The sequence below is a fragment of the Xenopus tropicalis genome, chromosome 1 (assembly GCF_000004195.4).
Source record: "Xenopus tropicalis strain Nigerian chromosome 1, UCB_Xtro_10.0, whole genome shotgun sequence".
NCBI lineage: Eukaryota > Metazoa > Chordata > Amphibia > Anura > Pipidae > Xenopus > Xenopus tropicalis.
The window spans coordinates 81914305-81931406 of NC_030677.2; the positions used below are offsets into that span (position 1 = coordinate 81914305).

Sequence of the window (17102 nt, forward strand, 5' to 3'; positions counted from 1 at the left end):
TCCTCACTTGGCAAATTTATCAATTCTTTTGGCTTTCAGTACCACCTCTATGCTGATGATACTCAGATCTATCTTTCCTCTCCTGATCTCAACCCAGAGCTTCTAATGCGTGTCTCTTCCTGCCTGTCCGCTATCTCCACTTGGATGTCCTAACGTTACCTTAAATTAAACCTCTCTAAAACTGAACTTGTTCTCTTTCCCCCATCCAACGCCCACATTGTTCCCGAGGTATCTATAACAGTTAACAATTCTACCATCACCCCATCTTCCCAGGCCCGGTGCCTTGGGGTTATCCTTGATTCTGCCCTGTCCTTCACCCCTCATATCCAATCACTCATCAAATCATGTCACTTTCACCTAAGAAATATCTCCAAAATCCGATCATTTATCACCCAAGATGCTGCCAAAATTCTTATTCACTCTCTTATAATATCTCGCCTGGACTACTGTAACTCCCTATTAATTGGCCTTCCCCTCCAAAGACTGTCCCCTCTCCAGTCCATAATGAATACTGCTGCCAGGCTCATACACCTCTCCAACCTCTCCTCCTCTGCCATGCCGCTCTGCCAATCCCTGCACTGGCTTCCACTACCATCCAGGATAAAATTCAAACTAATGACCCTCACATTTAAAGCAGTCCATAACTCTGCCCCACCCTACATCTCTGAACTCATCTCTAGGTACCATCCAACCCGCTTGTTACGCTCCTCTACTGACCTGCTCCTCAACTCCTCTCTCATTCCCTCCTCACCTGCTCGTATTCAAGACTTTGTAAGGGCTGCCCCCCTTCTCTGGAATTCGCTCCCACAAACTGTCAGACTTTCTCCCAATCCCTCTGCCTTCAAGAGATCTCTAAAAACACATTTATTTAGAGAAGCTTACCCTAATCTAGTTTAGCAATACCCTGTGCCACAACTCTCACAACTCTGGTCATGCCCATTCCCACACCTTGTGTCTCAACCCTTTCTCCTTGTAGATTGTAAGCTCTTTTGGGCAGGGCCCTCTTCACCTCTTGTATCGGTTATTGATTGCTTTATATGTTACTCTGTATGTCCAATGTATGTAACCCACTTATTGTACAGCGCTGCAGAATATGTTGGCGCTTTATAAATAAATGTTAATGTAATGTTGCTCTGTATAAAGTTTTTGTTTGCAGAAAAGCTTCACTACAGGCTGCTAGGGAAGCTTCTCTCAGAACCCGCCTCCCCCCTCCCCTCTGGTCTAACAACTCCCCAGGAGCTGATTGAAATATGAGACGCGCTACTGCTCTCTCTCCCTCACCCAACTCAAGCTCAGGGTCTGATTTATTTATGTTGTTTAGGGTGACAGTAAAAGAAACATCGATCCAGCAACGGCACCAATCCATGAGGGGAAGAGTAAGAGTAACGCGACGCTGTAAAAGCAATACTTCCTGGATATGACATCTAGCTTGCACCAAAAAGGGAGGGATTGCGCGTTGCCTTGGAAACAAACAAACGCAGGGCTAAAGGAGGCAGGTGCATTACTGAGTTACAGATTCGGTGTGTCTTTGGTGGAAGTGGCTCATTTCTGTTTAATTAAAAGTGAGTTTTTATTGCTAATTTATATGGCTCAGCAAATGGACAAGGTCTATGGGGAAAATGTAGGTCTTCCAGGGAAACACTGCCCCTCCCTTCGCAAAGAAGCTAGCCCCACAGAGTCACTAGGTGCTACAAACGGGATCTCACCCAGCCGGCACCATTCCACTGTAGAATCAGCCAACGTGACATCCAGAGGGGGAGACAAGTTCACACAAGGTTATCCCAGACTAGCAGCTTGTGGGCAGGAAAGGAGGGAACAGGCTGAGCAGCTGGGGAAGGGTTAATATATGACCAAATGCATGTTTTTTCTTTATTACATGCTTTTATTGGTGGGAGTAGTTATTTTCATTGGTGTGCATTGGCTTGCCTTGTATTGTTATTTGGGAAAGTTACTTTCTTTCAGCGATAATATTAATATCCCGTTTTACATATTTCTTTGGAAAAACTGGGAATCTTTCTAGCTGAGGGAACCACTGATTTTATGCATGGGGTGATGGAGAACAAATCGAGGGAGGGGGGAGCAAAAACCACCTGTTTTTCTAGGCTAGGACTATATACAATAACTAGGTGCCAAGCAATTTATTGTCAAAGCCCATACAGTCACTTACAACTTACATAAATGTATAACTAGGTGGTCTGTTCAAGTAGAGAGTAAACCATGAAAATCTGCCTCGTGCAATGCTGCGAAAATTGTTTGGTGATATGCACTTTGTGAACTCACAAAAATGGCATAATCTAAATACTAACCCCAGGCTAGCAAGTATAATCCCTAAATAAAATAGAAAACATGCCAGTATAATTACTACTGGAAATAGACACCCTCATATTATCCTGATAAGTGCCAATAAAATTGCTACAGAAAATGGATAAGCAGCATATAAACCAGGGGTGCGCAAACTACGGCCCGTTGGTCTTTTTAATCTGGCCCGCAAGTCTCCTCACGCGAGATTTGGCATCTGGGGACTGACTAGCGGAAACGGCGTAACACTGGCCCAGCCCGTCTGTAAGTCAATGTGGCGCCTGGGACAAAAAGTTTGCCCACTGCTGATATAAACTCTCAATGTGCCAGTATAATCCTACAGAATAGCCAATAAATTTACTAAATAAAATAGATAAGAGGCATTTTACCCCAGATGTGCCAATATAATTATAATTATAAAATGGATAATCTGTATAATAAACTCAGATATGCCAGTATAATTACTACAGGAAATGGATAATATCACTGTAGAAAGATCACTAAAAATGGCCTTTGATCATTCCATTAACTCTAGACTGATATTTACTGAGGCAAGATAAATGTTTTCAACTGGTACTTGCTTGTAGAAAGTAACATTGTGCATAGGGATTAGACATACTGGAGGGTGACGTTTGAACTAGCCTATCCAAATCCCACACAGCTGGCACTACAGCTCTGCCCTCCCTACTCAATTCTGTGAGGTATGCAAAATTCCAGGGGGGCATTCGACCCCCCTTGCCACTATTTGCAGATGCCCATGCTTTTTCTTTAAGGGCCCTAGAGGCCTGTATGGAACATGAGCCAATATACAGATCATACATCTATGTTCATTAGAAATCAGTATGTGAAGGGGGAGAAAGAGCGATAAGTGAAGACCACTTTCATTTAAGACTTGATCCCACCTCCTTGGTTCTTCAGTCCAATGACACACAGACATTTGAAAATGTCCTTTTCCACCGCTAATGTTATTGAATTAGAAGAACATGGTGCTGTGACGTGGACCTCTGCTCAAATATTGCTCAAGTTAGCAGTTTTTTTGTGGGGAGGTTTAACTTTCAGAGTTCTGTGGGCTTCACACCCACAGCTGTTTCAATAAAATTAGCACCAATGACAGATGAACAGGAAGGTTTTCGGCCACTGTTGTTTCCACCAGATGACAGAAATAGTAAAAATTGCATTATGTGTCATTGAACTTAGAGCAAAGTGCAGCAAGCAGAAATATAATTAAAAAAATTTACATCTTTAGTTAAACCCCATATTTAATAACCTCCACCCTATCTGTAAGCAGGCCCAGATTTGTGGAAAGACCACAAAGGCCCAGGTCTAGGGCTGCATGAGAGAGTGCCTGCATATACAGTGGGCAAATTGGTTGGTGTTTGGGTGCCAGCTGGCCTTGCTGTGCCCACATTTCAAATCTGGAACAAAAAGACATATATGTCTTTACCCTTTTTAGAACTGGATACTACTGTGCATTATTTACTCGGTAATGAAAATAGCTCTCTATATTGAGCTTAGCTGCAAAGATAACTCTTTTTAAGACCATGGACAGGCTTTTATTGTTTTAAGAATACTAATGTTTTAATAAGGAGGGTTGGCACCTTCAGTTTTATCATCCCCTAATGTCCCTAGGTTGCAGTTTTTACATGATATATACAGCTGTATGTAAGTCTGTCATGAGATGATGCTATACTGCAAATGAATGGATAAACTTTACAAACATTACTCTTTGCAGATAATGAAATGATAAATAAAAAAGTTCTATACTGCTTTCTTCATTGCTTAAACAATTTATTTATGTGTCCAGGATACTTTTCATGCAATGTCAGCATCAGCTGAATGTTGGAGTGATTCGCGGCCTCGGCACCCTTGGTATGTAAATTTAGGTATAAACACATTACTATTTCTTTATAATATTTGAGTAATTTTTCCTTTCTTTTAATGAAATATCCTAGTAGATAATTTAAAGGACAAGGAAAGACTTATCACTTATCACTCCCCTGTGATTATAGTTGCTAACCTCAGAGCTGGGACCAGGGTGCTATACTAGTCAGTTCTTCGGGGGGGAGGGGGTACAGTTGTGCCGGGGCCCCTGAAATCTTCTTCCATAAGGCGGCCAACTGCAGCACGAAAGTTACGCAAATTGCGTAAGTTAAGTATTAAGTTGTGACGAAAGCAGGTACAAACTGCACTGACCACCAATGAATTAAAAAACTTAAATTCCAAACATAAATTCCACTTCCCCATTGAACTGATTGACTTATTAATTATTGATTTGAACTATTTCTATGAACTGCTCATTATAGAGTACATCAGGTGTTTATATTGGGATCCATTTGCTGAATTTTATGAGCCTCTCCTACACGATCTTTTCAGCAGAGAAATGGCTGCTTATTGGGCACCACAGCAACATCCCTGGGCCCCTACACTTCCGCAATTTACATTATTTATGCAAAAACTTACATTACTTTCAAAGAAACTTAAATAATTGAAACTCCACTGAACCCCAAATCAAAATATTGACGCAATAGCACATTTGTTATTACTATTACTGACTAATTATTGGGTCCCACAGCAATATTATTGGGCGTCTTCCGATGATCTTAAGGCAGGGGTCCCCAACCTTTCTTACTCGTGAGCAACAGTCAAATGTAGAAAGACTTGGAGAGCGACACAAGCATCATAAACGTTCATGGAGGTGCCAAATAAGGGCTAAGATTGGCTATTAGGTAGCCTCTGTGCACACTATCAGCTTACATGAGGCTTTATTTGGTAGTAAATCTTGTTTTTATTCCACCAAAACTTGCCACCAAGTCAGGAATTCAAAAATAACTACCAGCTTTGGTGGCACTGAGAGCAACATCCAAGGGGTCGGTGAGCAACATGTTGCGCATGAGCCACTGGTTGGGGATCATTGTCTTAAGGGATCATACAGCCATTGTTTCTTTTGTGCCCATTTGTGTACGCATTTCTAAAATCAGTGTGCTCAGATCAGAATGTATACAAAATGTTGTCTTTTCAAACAAAATTCTTTGTGAGCACCACAGTTTATGTGGTCTGGCCAAAAACATTTTGTGTATATGCACAAGTGCACAGCTTAGGGGGTATATTGCATGCAGACTTTTGAACACATTGGTTACCAAAACATCCAACAAGGATTGGTTGCATTTTTCCAAATACTATAGCAATAAATATTCAGTACTGCATCTTCCCCTAAGACATAAAGTTACACTGGCTAGATTATACCTGTAATTCTTCATTTGTGGTCTATGGAATCAAGTGCCCTTGTGTAAAAACATATATTGGGAAGAATGCACATCAATTAAAGACTGGATTTCAGAGCTCAAGTTAGCCATTACAAGCAATGTTGGAGTTTCTAAGCATTTTAATAAATGTGGCCACACTGAGTAAGTTGTCAGATATTATAAATGGAACCCAAGTTGTGACTAGGTGGTGACATTGGGAGTAATGCAAGAAAGAAAGGTGTAATAGGAAATTTGGAACTTTAGTTTTTAGTAAAGAATATTATTTAAATAATATAGATTTTAACATTACTGTTTAATTTTAGGTATCTATTTTGGATACATTATAAAGTACAATTTATCCGCACTATGCCTTGGCAGATAACTGTCTTTTTTAACATTGTAATTGGAGAGTGCTGTCCTGAACGATATATTATTCTGCAGTTTAGAAAGCAAACAAGCCACCTGAAATCCACTATATATACTAGGTTTCTATAAGCTGCCAATTTTATTTCAGGTGATGCAGTTTGCAGAATATTTTGGTGAGCCTCTTAATCCTATCCCTGATCATATAATTTTTATGGATGTTTTATTTTAGGTACAAAGAAAGACTACATAAAAAATTCCTCAAAGAATCCAACCCAAAGTTGAACTTCTCTGGAGCCTTCAACAGCCACCATTGGAAATTTTTACCAAAGGGCCTGGATGATTTCCGAGATGGCTACCCCCCACCCTCTGACACTACCCATAGTCAATTACCTAACTGTACAGGCCCGGCTCCCATTTTGAATAGCAGACTTAATGATCCTGCATTAGCAGAGAAGAAACTAAAGCAAAGGTTTACCAAGGAACAGACTTGTTTCTCTAAGCTCCTCCCATTACAGCAAGCTCGTAGGGAGTACATTGCAGAGATAGAGTATGGCCTTACACAACATCCACTGGCTCTTTACCCTCACCTAGAAGAAGGACTTCCTGCTGAAGTAAGATATGAAAATAAAGAAGTTCTTTTGATTTGCTAGTTTGCATTAGTTCTTGTATTTGCTGGTTGCCTAGGGCTAACTTCACATCTGAAATTCAAAATAAACTTTTCATATGCACTACCAGTGCACTAGTGGGACTAAATATGATTCTGAAGGAGAAAGTAGCAGGTTGTCCTGTAGCTGGTTGTCCTGGGTTCAGAGAACACATGCTTAAAATCTTCGCCAGTCTAAATGTAGTAATTTTAGGAAGGATTATTTCTTACAATTTTCCTAAATGGTTTTAGAAATTGTGATAGAATATTAGGGATAGGCATTTATCATTATAGTGGTCTGGCACTGTGATAATACTGCCCTTGATTCTGCCCTGAAGCAGCCTTCTTGATGGATGCCAACATTCTCACCCCTAAGCTACTATGGGGCAAGGAGGGGGTCTCAAACCTTGTTGTGCTCCCTGTACTAGAAGAGCTCTTGAAGTTACCAGGAAAGGCATTTTTGCATCTTTTTATTTATCACGCAACATTGGGGTAAAAATACCAAACTGTGATCATGTTTGACTGTGATTTTAAATAAATCTGCCCTATTAGTGTTCTGTAAGTGACTTCTGTTTCCCTATCTTTTTATAAGCTATTTGAGGAAGTAGTAGAGATCATTGACCCTGAGATGAGAATAAGAAGTTCTGCTGGGTCCTATGAACATGTATTAGAGGAGCAAGAAGATGAGGGGGACACTTCACGCCATGAGCAACAAGAAACCCAGAGTGCAAAGTCAAGGGATCTAAGCACCAGAACCTCAGTGATGTATGTATATCCACAATTAAAAGGACCTGCTCCCTATGCATTTATCTACTGAACAAATAAGCTAATGTAGCTGTTTGTGGGCTGATATAGTCTACTGACCAAGTTGGAATCTTATTAGCCTATGTATGTTGCCACAACAATAGCTTAACTTTTTTGTAAGTCTCTATTTGTTTTGAAGTTATTACAATAACAGCCTTCCTGACCAATATTTGGTTGAAGCTCAGCCATACCTAAGAATATTACACATATTCCCTAACCAGGCATCATTATACAGTGGAAGTACTCTTATTTCTATAATTATGTGACTTTTAGTTGCTAATTGGGGGGGATGGGAGCCATTTGCATTCTTGGATAAATATCCATTGATATTTCCAGGGTAAAATTAAATAGGTTATGAACCTTCACAGGTAATTCCTCTATGTTATTACAGCATAGCTTACTCGCCTGGAGTGAGAAATATGCATCTGCATCAGAAGTCTGCACATGTATAGCACAAACTTCACTTTAAAGAAAGTAAAAAAGACATCAGATCTATTTGAAAGCTAACAAAATGGGAAACTGAATTAACATAGTGCATTCAATTAAAATGGTGTGTCACTTTTGTCACAGATAACATCTTGCTTATTTCAGTAGACAAAAATAAATATTATCTTTGCAATCCACGAGATACCGCAAGATACTGCTTACTTTTCCTCAATCCTTTTACTCATTGCACGTGATAGGGGTTTTTCCTATAAACTGTAATATTTCTCTACAGGAGTGAACAGTCCAGATCAAAAAACCCCTACGTTTGGCTTTCAAAGGATGAAGATGAGTGTGTAAAGGAAGACAAGAAGAGCAAGATAAAGAGGAGTTTGACTCCTGCACTAGATGAGAATGTCAAAAGTGTGGCTAAGGAGTACTGTAATTGGGTGGTGTCTTTGGTAAGTTCCTACAGTTAAACAGGAAAAAAAACACCTGAACCATACACACATATTTCACGACTCCTCATGTCTAATGGAGCCTAGATTCCTGGATATGCATGAAAGATTTAATACAGTACTTTACTGTCAAACCTGTTTGACCTATCATTTTATCGCCTTAATATTTATAAATATTTAAAATTTTCTATTTGTAATCATAATAGGGTGGAGAACAATGTAATATCAATGAATCTACCATCTTCAGTCTGTTTGCTAGTGGGTTTGATACTAAGCCAGCACTCAGCATCCCAATCCATGTGGTAGAACTTAATAATGTGCCACCAGAGCTGAGAGTCTCAGCAGGAGCCACACCTACTCAAAGTGCTTTGGGTGCTCAACGCAGAAATCGAAGAGAACAATATCAGGTAGGTATTTATTTTATTTTATTTAACTTCTTTCTCTTATAAAGTGGATTTTAGGCCTGCCAAACCCAGCTGCAAACCCCTCTTGCATTTTAGATTCTTTGGTGTGATCTTCTTTGCTTCTTCCTACTTCTTGCTGGGTCCGCATGTGCAGTAGAGTGAGAAGCCAAACTTTAAGCATAAAAGGCTTTTCCTCTTTACTGTGCATGCACTCACCAGGGGCAACAGTAGAAAGAAGAATCAGGAGAAGAAGATTGCTCCATGGAGCTTGCACAGAACTACCCTGCCGCTGTGCAGTTTTCTGGTAACAGGAACTCTGTGTATTAGGTAAGCTACTATGATCACTAGGGGTTCTTAATATTTTAGCTTAGTATTTTTCATTCACCTTTAAATAAATATAATAGGATTGTTTTGCCATCAGTATGAATTCTTGCAGCTTAGTTGGGATGAAGTAAAAGGTACTTTTATATTATTAAAGAGAAAAAAATGTGAATTATTTGCTTATATAGTTTGTAGTAGTTTATGGGAAATGGCCACCCTGTAATTCTGAGCTTTCTGGATAGCCAGTTTTTAGATAAGTGATTCCATACCTGTATTTTTGTAATATTTTTCTCCTAATATTTTCTATATTTTGATATAATATATATAGATAGATAAATAGATATGGATACTATTTATTTAAATATATATTTCTATTTAAGGAACCCATATACCAACCAAGCTGGATGAAAACAAAGTATGGTGCTTGGTACTTGGACCCTAAAACATGGAAGAAGCAGACAATCAATGAATCTTTAAAGGATCCAAAAGATGAAGACATAAACAAAAATGTACATTCAAAAGGCAGCCTTAACCCTAAGGTAAACTAATGGGCCTTGGGAACTAATACAGATTTTTAGTACTTTTTTCATGGCTAGATACTGAATAACATTTAAGGTTAGTGATCAAAAAACAGTTTATTAAAGTAATGTAATGCAAAGTTAAGAAATCAGAGAGAGATAAAAGAGAGAGAGAGAACATAAACTCTGCCTGCTGCCTATATTTCATCTGATTTGACCTGGCTTTTTCATATATGACTGCTAAAAAAAAATGAGGTGGCAAATAGTCTTTTTGATTTCCAATAAATTAATATCAAGGTCTTCTCTTATATGGAGTTTGCCTTTATTGTACTTTTTAATGACTGCATTCAGTTTGACATAATCTCTGATATCTGTTTAATAATTTGTGGCCTGGTTAAGAATAAGAACGTACCCATTATCTGGATTGTAGTTCTCTTTTATATGTTAATTAGATAGGACATTACTGGCCATTGAAATTAATGTTTTGCATTAAAATGCGAGGACAGTGCCACAAGCACAAACCTTACATTTCTAAGAAAACACTGTTTCATACAGAAGACTGCTGTCATTTAACAGCTTTGTATTTCTCAGGATAGCCTAAAGGACTTGAATTGGCAGCTTAAATCATCTGCCTATTTATGGCTGTTTACTGTGCCTTAAACCTTTGAAGGCACAGTAAAGGTGACCATACATGGACAGATATAAGCTGCCATCTCAAATCTCAAGCTTACTTGCCCATGTTTTAAGCCACTCAACAGGCCTCCCTAATTGATATCTAGCGAAAATCAGTCAGGTGTCGAACGGGCAGGTTTGATTTTCCCGTTGGATCGGGGAACACATCAGCTCATTAATGCGGTCCACCGTCCAACGGTTCCTACAGCCAGGGGCGGGCCGAGTCGGCCACCTCACCCCCTGCACTTGCGCATCACATCGAATAGACTTTGAAATGCCTATCCCGATCACTCAAGTGTAAGTGAGAAAGATAACAGTATTTTCATTTACATGCAGATCCTGTGAAGAAACTGAATTCATCAAAATATCTTTTTTTTCTGTTATCTGAGCCTTTAACAATTTTTGTAAAACTGTATTAAAGGATGAAGAATTGTTACAACTTTACGGAACAGCAGCTTTTAAAGATTTTCTGAAAAACAGAGGTTACCGGAGCCCAGAGGTGAGCTCAGTGTCTTCCTTTTGTGCCAAACATTGTAATATATTAATAATATATTACCACATTTATGCTCAGAACATATTCCTGGACCAGGATAAAGTCATTTTTACAACTGTAAGAGGCTTCAGTCTGAGAATTAGCAAACTGTGTTTTGGGCCAGGACCAGATAGAAGGTTTTATTGATGCTGCAAAACATTTCAGAAGTTGCCCTGCAGGGTCCTTCTATGACTACATAGAAACTGCACTTAAATGTGAAATTCTTAGCTGAGGCACTTAGTGGAGGGCAGTTCAGACAGTGTTCCTTGAGTACACTTCCTTGTTTAGTAAATGCTTATGTGCCCCAAAATAAAAGATGACTCTGAGGCTAATTAGAGAGGCTTCAGATGGGGTTTTTTGCCTTCCTCTGGATCTACTAGCAGTTAGGCAGGTTATATATATGCATTATGGTTGAACTTGATGATGTATGTCTTTTTTTCAACCTAACTTACTATGTTACTATGTATTTTATAGTTCAGGCCTGTTGAGCCTTCTTAGAATGACAATGGTGATGTCTCCAGAGTTAACATTCTAGAACACCTTTGTTCTTTTTATGCACAGTGGTTAGACAATTCCTAATGTTTTGAAATTGATGCTTTTCAAAAATAAAGCTTCAACTACTACATGCTGAAAAATCTTGTGTAACTTTGCCTAACATATTATTTTTTGCCATAGTCTCATGTTCTTAATAAATAAAGGCAAAATTGGAGGCATTTTGTAGTCAAAATAAAGACGCAAAATAAAAATAAAAGGTTGCCTGTATGCATAAAGGAGCTGTTCACCCTTGAGTTAACTTTTAGCATGATTAGATTATTTTCATTTTTTATTATTTGTAGTTTTTTACGTTTTGTCCAGCATGTCTTGAATGAAAGATTAGTATATGAATAGGTGAGGACCTGAACAGAAAAATAATTTATAAAAAGTAATAATGACAGTAGAACTGTAACCTTACAGAACAATAGTGTTTTGGCTGCTGCAGTCAATGACCCCCATTTGAAAGCTGCAAAGAGTCAGCAGAAGAAGGCAAATAATTAAAAAAACCATATAAAATAAATAGTGAAGACCAGTTGAAAAGGTGCTTATAATTGGGGATTCTGTAGCATACTTAAAGTTGACTTAGAGGTGAACCGTCCCTTTATACAGTATATATATATATATAATATATTGTAAACTAGCGGGATCCCCGACAGACACTCTCTTGGCTTTAAGGCAGTTTATTTACACAGGGGTGCCCATTTCAGCATACAAAACAAATCATAAAAATAAATCCCGGCGCTACCTTCACACATTAGATTAGTTCCCTCACTAACCTGCATCCCTTGTGGACTACCAGTAAGAAAACACAAGTGTTGGGGTCACCCCTGTACTCACAACACTTCTGGAGAATTAGCTCAGCCTCCTGGCTTTCCTTTCAGCTCCTTAGATCCTCAGTCTCTTGGCAGCTTTCTCAAGTCTGGGCTCCCTCTGCTCCGTGCAATGGCAGGCAGCACCCCCAGCCCCTCTGGGAGTCCTAACACAGAGAGGTATCCTTCCTGCTCTTTGCCCTGCTCTGAGAGACTGTCTCACACCTATCTATACAATTAAATACCTTTCCACAGGACAGCCTTCCTGTGGAAAGTAAGCTCCAATAGGTGAGCTGGAATGGATCGCCTGATCCGCTTGTTCCTTCCAGAACGCTATAGCTTTCAGGACCAGACAGCAACATTCCTTAAACAGAGAAACCATTCTCTGTTTATCAACCTCTCCCCTAAAGGTTACATCTCCCACTATGGAGAACTTGAAGGGAAAACTCACCTTTTCTCTCATTTGTTTGGTCACTCTACCACAATATATATATATATTTTTTTATTTATTTTTGTTTACAGTCAGTATGTGTTTGGTTTAGAGATAATCAGATATTCTTAGAGAAAGCTTAGGTAGCCTGTGCAACAACTCTGGGTTTAAATCAAGACACTTTTAAAGAAGTAGGCTCTTTTTAATGTTTGCATGTATAAGTAATTGTATTCTATAACAGAATGTACCCTTTAAATTAAGCCTTTTATATGGCATTATAATCAATGGAAAAATATTTTCAAAATTATATTTTCAAATTAAAAAAATTATTATTTTTATTATAGTTCCTCAACAAATTATTTCCTGAGGAGGACACTGGTGGTCCTGTAAGTGTCTTCTCAAGGGAATCCAGAGCAGAGTCTACTGCAAGAAGTACCTGGATTAGATCTACATCAGCCTCCACCCATGAAGAAAGTCTTATAAACTAGCCTGCTTCTTGATACTCTCTATTATAGGGCTGTCAACTTTGCTTTACACTCTTGCCTTGTTCTAATAAATGGGAAAAACCTGCTTTCATATGTACAGCTGTTTATAACTATATGTTTATATAATTCCTTTATTTGTGTCTGTGTAGATAAGAGCCTGGAGAAAGTTTTATGTTATTTCCTTCACTCCTAGTAAGTGTGAATCTTTTTAAGTAAAGACCTGGTTATTACATTTGGGCATATATATATATATATATATATATATATATATATATACAGTATATATATTTACAGTATACACTGCTCAAAAAAAATAATGATGTAATGTCAAAGTCAAAATGAGGCTCAGTATTGTGTGTGGCCATGTGCCTGTATGACCTCCCTTCAACGCCTGGGCATGCACCCACACAAATGGCTCAGGTAGTGCAGTTCATCTAGGATGGCACATCAATGCGAGCTGTGGCAAGAAGGTTTGCTGTGTCTGTCAGCGTAGTGTCCAGAGCATAGAGGCGCTACCAGGAGACCAGGCCAGTACATCAGGAGATGTGGAGGAGGCCATAGGAGGGCAACTATCCAGCAGCAGGACTGCTACCTCCGCCTTTGTGCAAGGAGGAACAGTAGAGCACTGCCAGAGCCCTGCAAAATGACCTCCAGTGGGCCACAAATGTGCATGTGTCTGCTCAAACGGTCAGAAACCGACTCCATGAGGGTGGTATGAGGGCCTGATGTACACAGGTGGGGGTTGTGCTTACAGCCCAACACCGTGCAGGATGTTTGGCATTTTCCAGAGAACACCAAGATTGGCAAATTTGCCACAGATGAAAGCAGGTTCACACTGAGCACATGTGACAGACGTGACAGAGTCTGGAGATGCCGTGGAGAACGTTCTGCTGCCTGCAACATCCTCCAGCATTGAGGCAATGATTGGATCATAATACAGGCCTATGCAGACCCTTTTGGATAGGACCTCTTTAATAGTCCTATGATGCCCTCACTTGACAGGGTGTTCTATCCAATATAATTGATATCTGGGAATCTTTACAGATAAAATAAGTGGGTGTATATAATAAACATACAAGAATACATACAAAAACAATCAATACATACAAATAACCAATACAAGAGATGAAGTGGGCCTTCCTCTAAAGAGCTTACTATCTAAAATCTGGCAGCCGTGCTGAGGAGGAGGGGGAGCACATGGAATAGTTGCAATAATTGGATTGGAAAGATAATATGGAAGTGGATGAGTGCCATATGTACCAGATGTAAATCAGATGCTGTCTATATCTAACTTTTTTATGGTGACACAGAACCAAGAAACATTGCTGCCAAGACTAGCCACTGCACCACTTTGTTGCCCAAACAGAGTTATGAAACTGCTTAGTTTGTTTTAGCAAATACAGTATGCCTTGGTTTCTGCCCTGGTCTCAGCTTGTACAGATGCACGCATGGCCATTTCATCAATGACGTACTTATACAAAATGTATAAAAACGTATATGTGATCCTTTATTTATTAAAGCATTTGCCCGCATTTTTTATTCAAATGTAAAGTTGTAAAAAAAAAAAAAAAAAAAGAGCACTAGAGAATTGTTGTATACTTTGGACAGGAGCAGTTTCAAAATCAGGGACTACTTAGAGGTATGTGAGCAACCCCTGCAGGTCAGCTGTTAAAACTACATATGCACATGCCCTGCTTTGGTAATAATCACAGGCACCATTCTAAGAACAGCAAACGCAAACTGTAGCAACAAAAATATGTTTTTTTTTTCAGCAAACTGACTTTCAACATATGACTCCTCCCAGCTACACTTTCGTAAAAAGTACATTTCTGAAACAGTAGAGAATAATTGTTGCTCCACTTGGGGTCACAGGTCTCTATGGCAACACAGAGGAGAACTAACTGCAGAAGGGGAGGCACATCCATTAGCTATAGTTCTTTTCTGGCATGGCGGGAATTGGAGTATTAAAGTCTATCGAAAGCTTAGACTACTATTACACCTCTTGATGCAATTAAAAGTGAATTTATAGCAGCTTTTGTTTGTAACAATGTGTTGTCTCTGTATGTATGAACCAGAATTACCCTTTCTATAGGGGTAATAAAGAACCATATTGCAGGGATTCATTAAAATGATAATGTGTTTCCATGAATTTCACAAAGTCCAAGGTCCCTTCATAATATAAGGGCAGTACAATGGTGAATAGCTTATTAGGTATTGGGTAACCTTTTAAAAACAGTTTATTATCATTGTGGGTAAATGTCAGAGTTAATGTCATACTTTTCATTGGCGATCTATGCATCTGGTTCTGTTACCATGTCAGAGTCCGTAACATGGCTCCCACCTGGCTGGTAAAAATTATGTTTTATGCTAATTTTATTAATAGCTAAGAAATCTAAAAAAAAAAGATGTTCCTTACCTCTGGAACTCTATCCCGGAATCCCTCTGTAGGGAACACTCACTAACTCTCTTTAAGAAAAAGCTCAGCTGTTACCTTCTGGAGCATTAAAACATTATTTTGCCTAGTCCTGCGCTTAAGGGCAAATGCCCATACCTGGTGCACTCTTACCTTCCAATTTGTGCCTGTATGTTACCCAACCACTCAGATTGTAAGCTCTACGGGGCAGGGACCTCCTTCCTACTGTGTCTCATACCACATGGCACGTATTCCCTGTGCATTTATATATATGTATTTATTAAAACACTTGCCCTCCCTGTGTGTAATTATGTATTTTGTAAGATTGTACAGCACTGCGTACCCTTGTGGCCATAGGCGGAGGATGACTTTTTTGTTTGGGGAGGCTAAAGATGGCCCATACACAGACTGACCTACAGCTAATGTGACACTTAGTGGATTCACTGCTGGTGTAAAAAATTAACCTCCCAACTACCTCTGGCAGTTCCCACTGACTCCCAGGGATACTGTGCAAAAGTGCGGGTGGGGGGATATTTTTAACCCTAAAATGCTTAGGATGTAAAAGCATTCATACGTGTACTTCTGTTAGGGGTTCTCTATACATTTGTGTTCAGTTAGGTTAAAGGGGTAGTTCACCTTTAAATTAACTTTTAATATGATGTAGACACTGATATTCTGAGACAATTTGCAATTGGTCCTCTTTTATTTTTAATGGTTTTTTGGTTATTTAGCTTTTTGTTCAGCAGCTCTCCATTTGGTATTTCAGCAGCTATCTGGTTGCTAGGGTCTTATATACCAGGTAGTGGTTTAAACAAGAGATGGGAATATGAATAGTTAAGGGGCCTGCATGGAAAAATAAAACTGTAGCTTCACAGAGCAATACATTTTGGTCAGTGACCCTAATTTGAAAGCTGGAAAGAGGCAGAAGCGAAAGGCAAATTATTCAAAAACTATATAAAATTAACTAGGAAGACCAATTACAAAGTTGCTAGGAATAGGCCATTCTACATATTACAAGTTAACTTAAAAGTGAACCTCCCCATTAGATGTGTTTAAGTTAGCTTTATAGAAAGTGAGGCAGCAGGTACTGACATCCCAGGCACGTTATATACAGTGAAACACAGTCTTTATATACAAAACCAGCACATTATATGCCATGAGCAGTGGGTACTGAGGGCAGATATTCAGGCCGTGGCACTATAACACTGGCACTGATACACAGCATTGGCCCCACTGTAACTTACTATAAATGAAAAAAACAATGAAAAAAGTAAAAAAAAAATAGAATGTGCAAAAAACCATAACAAATATATAAAAGCACAATGAGCTTTGTCAGGGGGAAAATTAACTTACCCTCCATCTGTTAGGGTAGGGGATATTATAAATGTCAGATGACAAAAAACAATTTAATTCCAGCTAGTGGGTCAGCCTTTAGAACATATACAGTATAGTACCTGTGGGATGAAAACTGCAGCAAAGTTCAAAGCTGGTTCATGGGTAAACTTACAGATTCTTCTTTTTTAAGTCTTCATTTCTGCCTGTCTCCAGTTTGCAAAATTTCCAGATCCCTGTCTGCATCTGTGTCTTGATTGGTCAATTTTACTGTCTGTCAAGAAAGCTGTGCTCTGATTGGAGAATATACAAGAAGAAAGATCCAATCAGAGTACAGCTGATTAGAGCAGAACCCGGAGCTTGCAGGGACAGGAGAAGATTTGCAGGACAGCGCAGAAACAGAGCCAGGTTTTTTTAT

At 39.1% G+C, this 17102-nt stretch overlaps 1 protein-coding gene across 2 annotated transcripts; it reads left to right on the forward strand.

Moving 5' to 3' along the window:
• Window positions 1-1526: 1526 nt before the first annotated feature.
• On the forward strand, window positions 1527-13034 carry fam47e (family with sequence similarity 47 member E). 2 transcript variants are annotated; one of them, NM_001113123.1, is given in 9 exon segments: window positions 1527-1562; window positions 4103-4167; window positions 6136-6517; window positions 7142-7314; window positions 8072-8237; window positions 8441-8641; window positions 9340-9498; window positions 10571-10648; window positions 12799-13034. In NM_001113123.1, coding segments are annotated over 8 exon segments (1353 nt in total). In that variant the 5' UTR covers window positions 1527-1562; window positions 4103-4117; the 3' UTR covers window positions 12943-13034.
• The last annotated feature ends 4068 nt before the right edge of the window (window positions 13035-17102 follow it).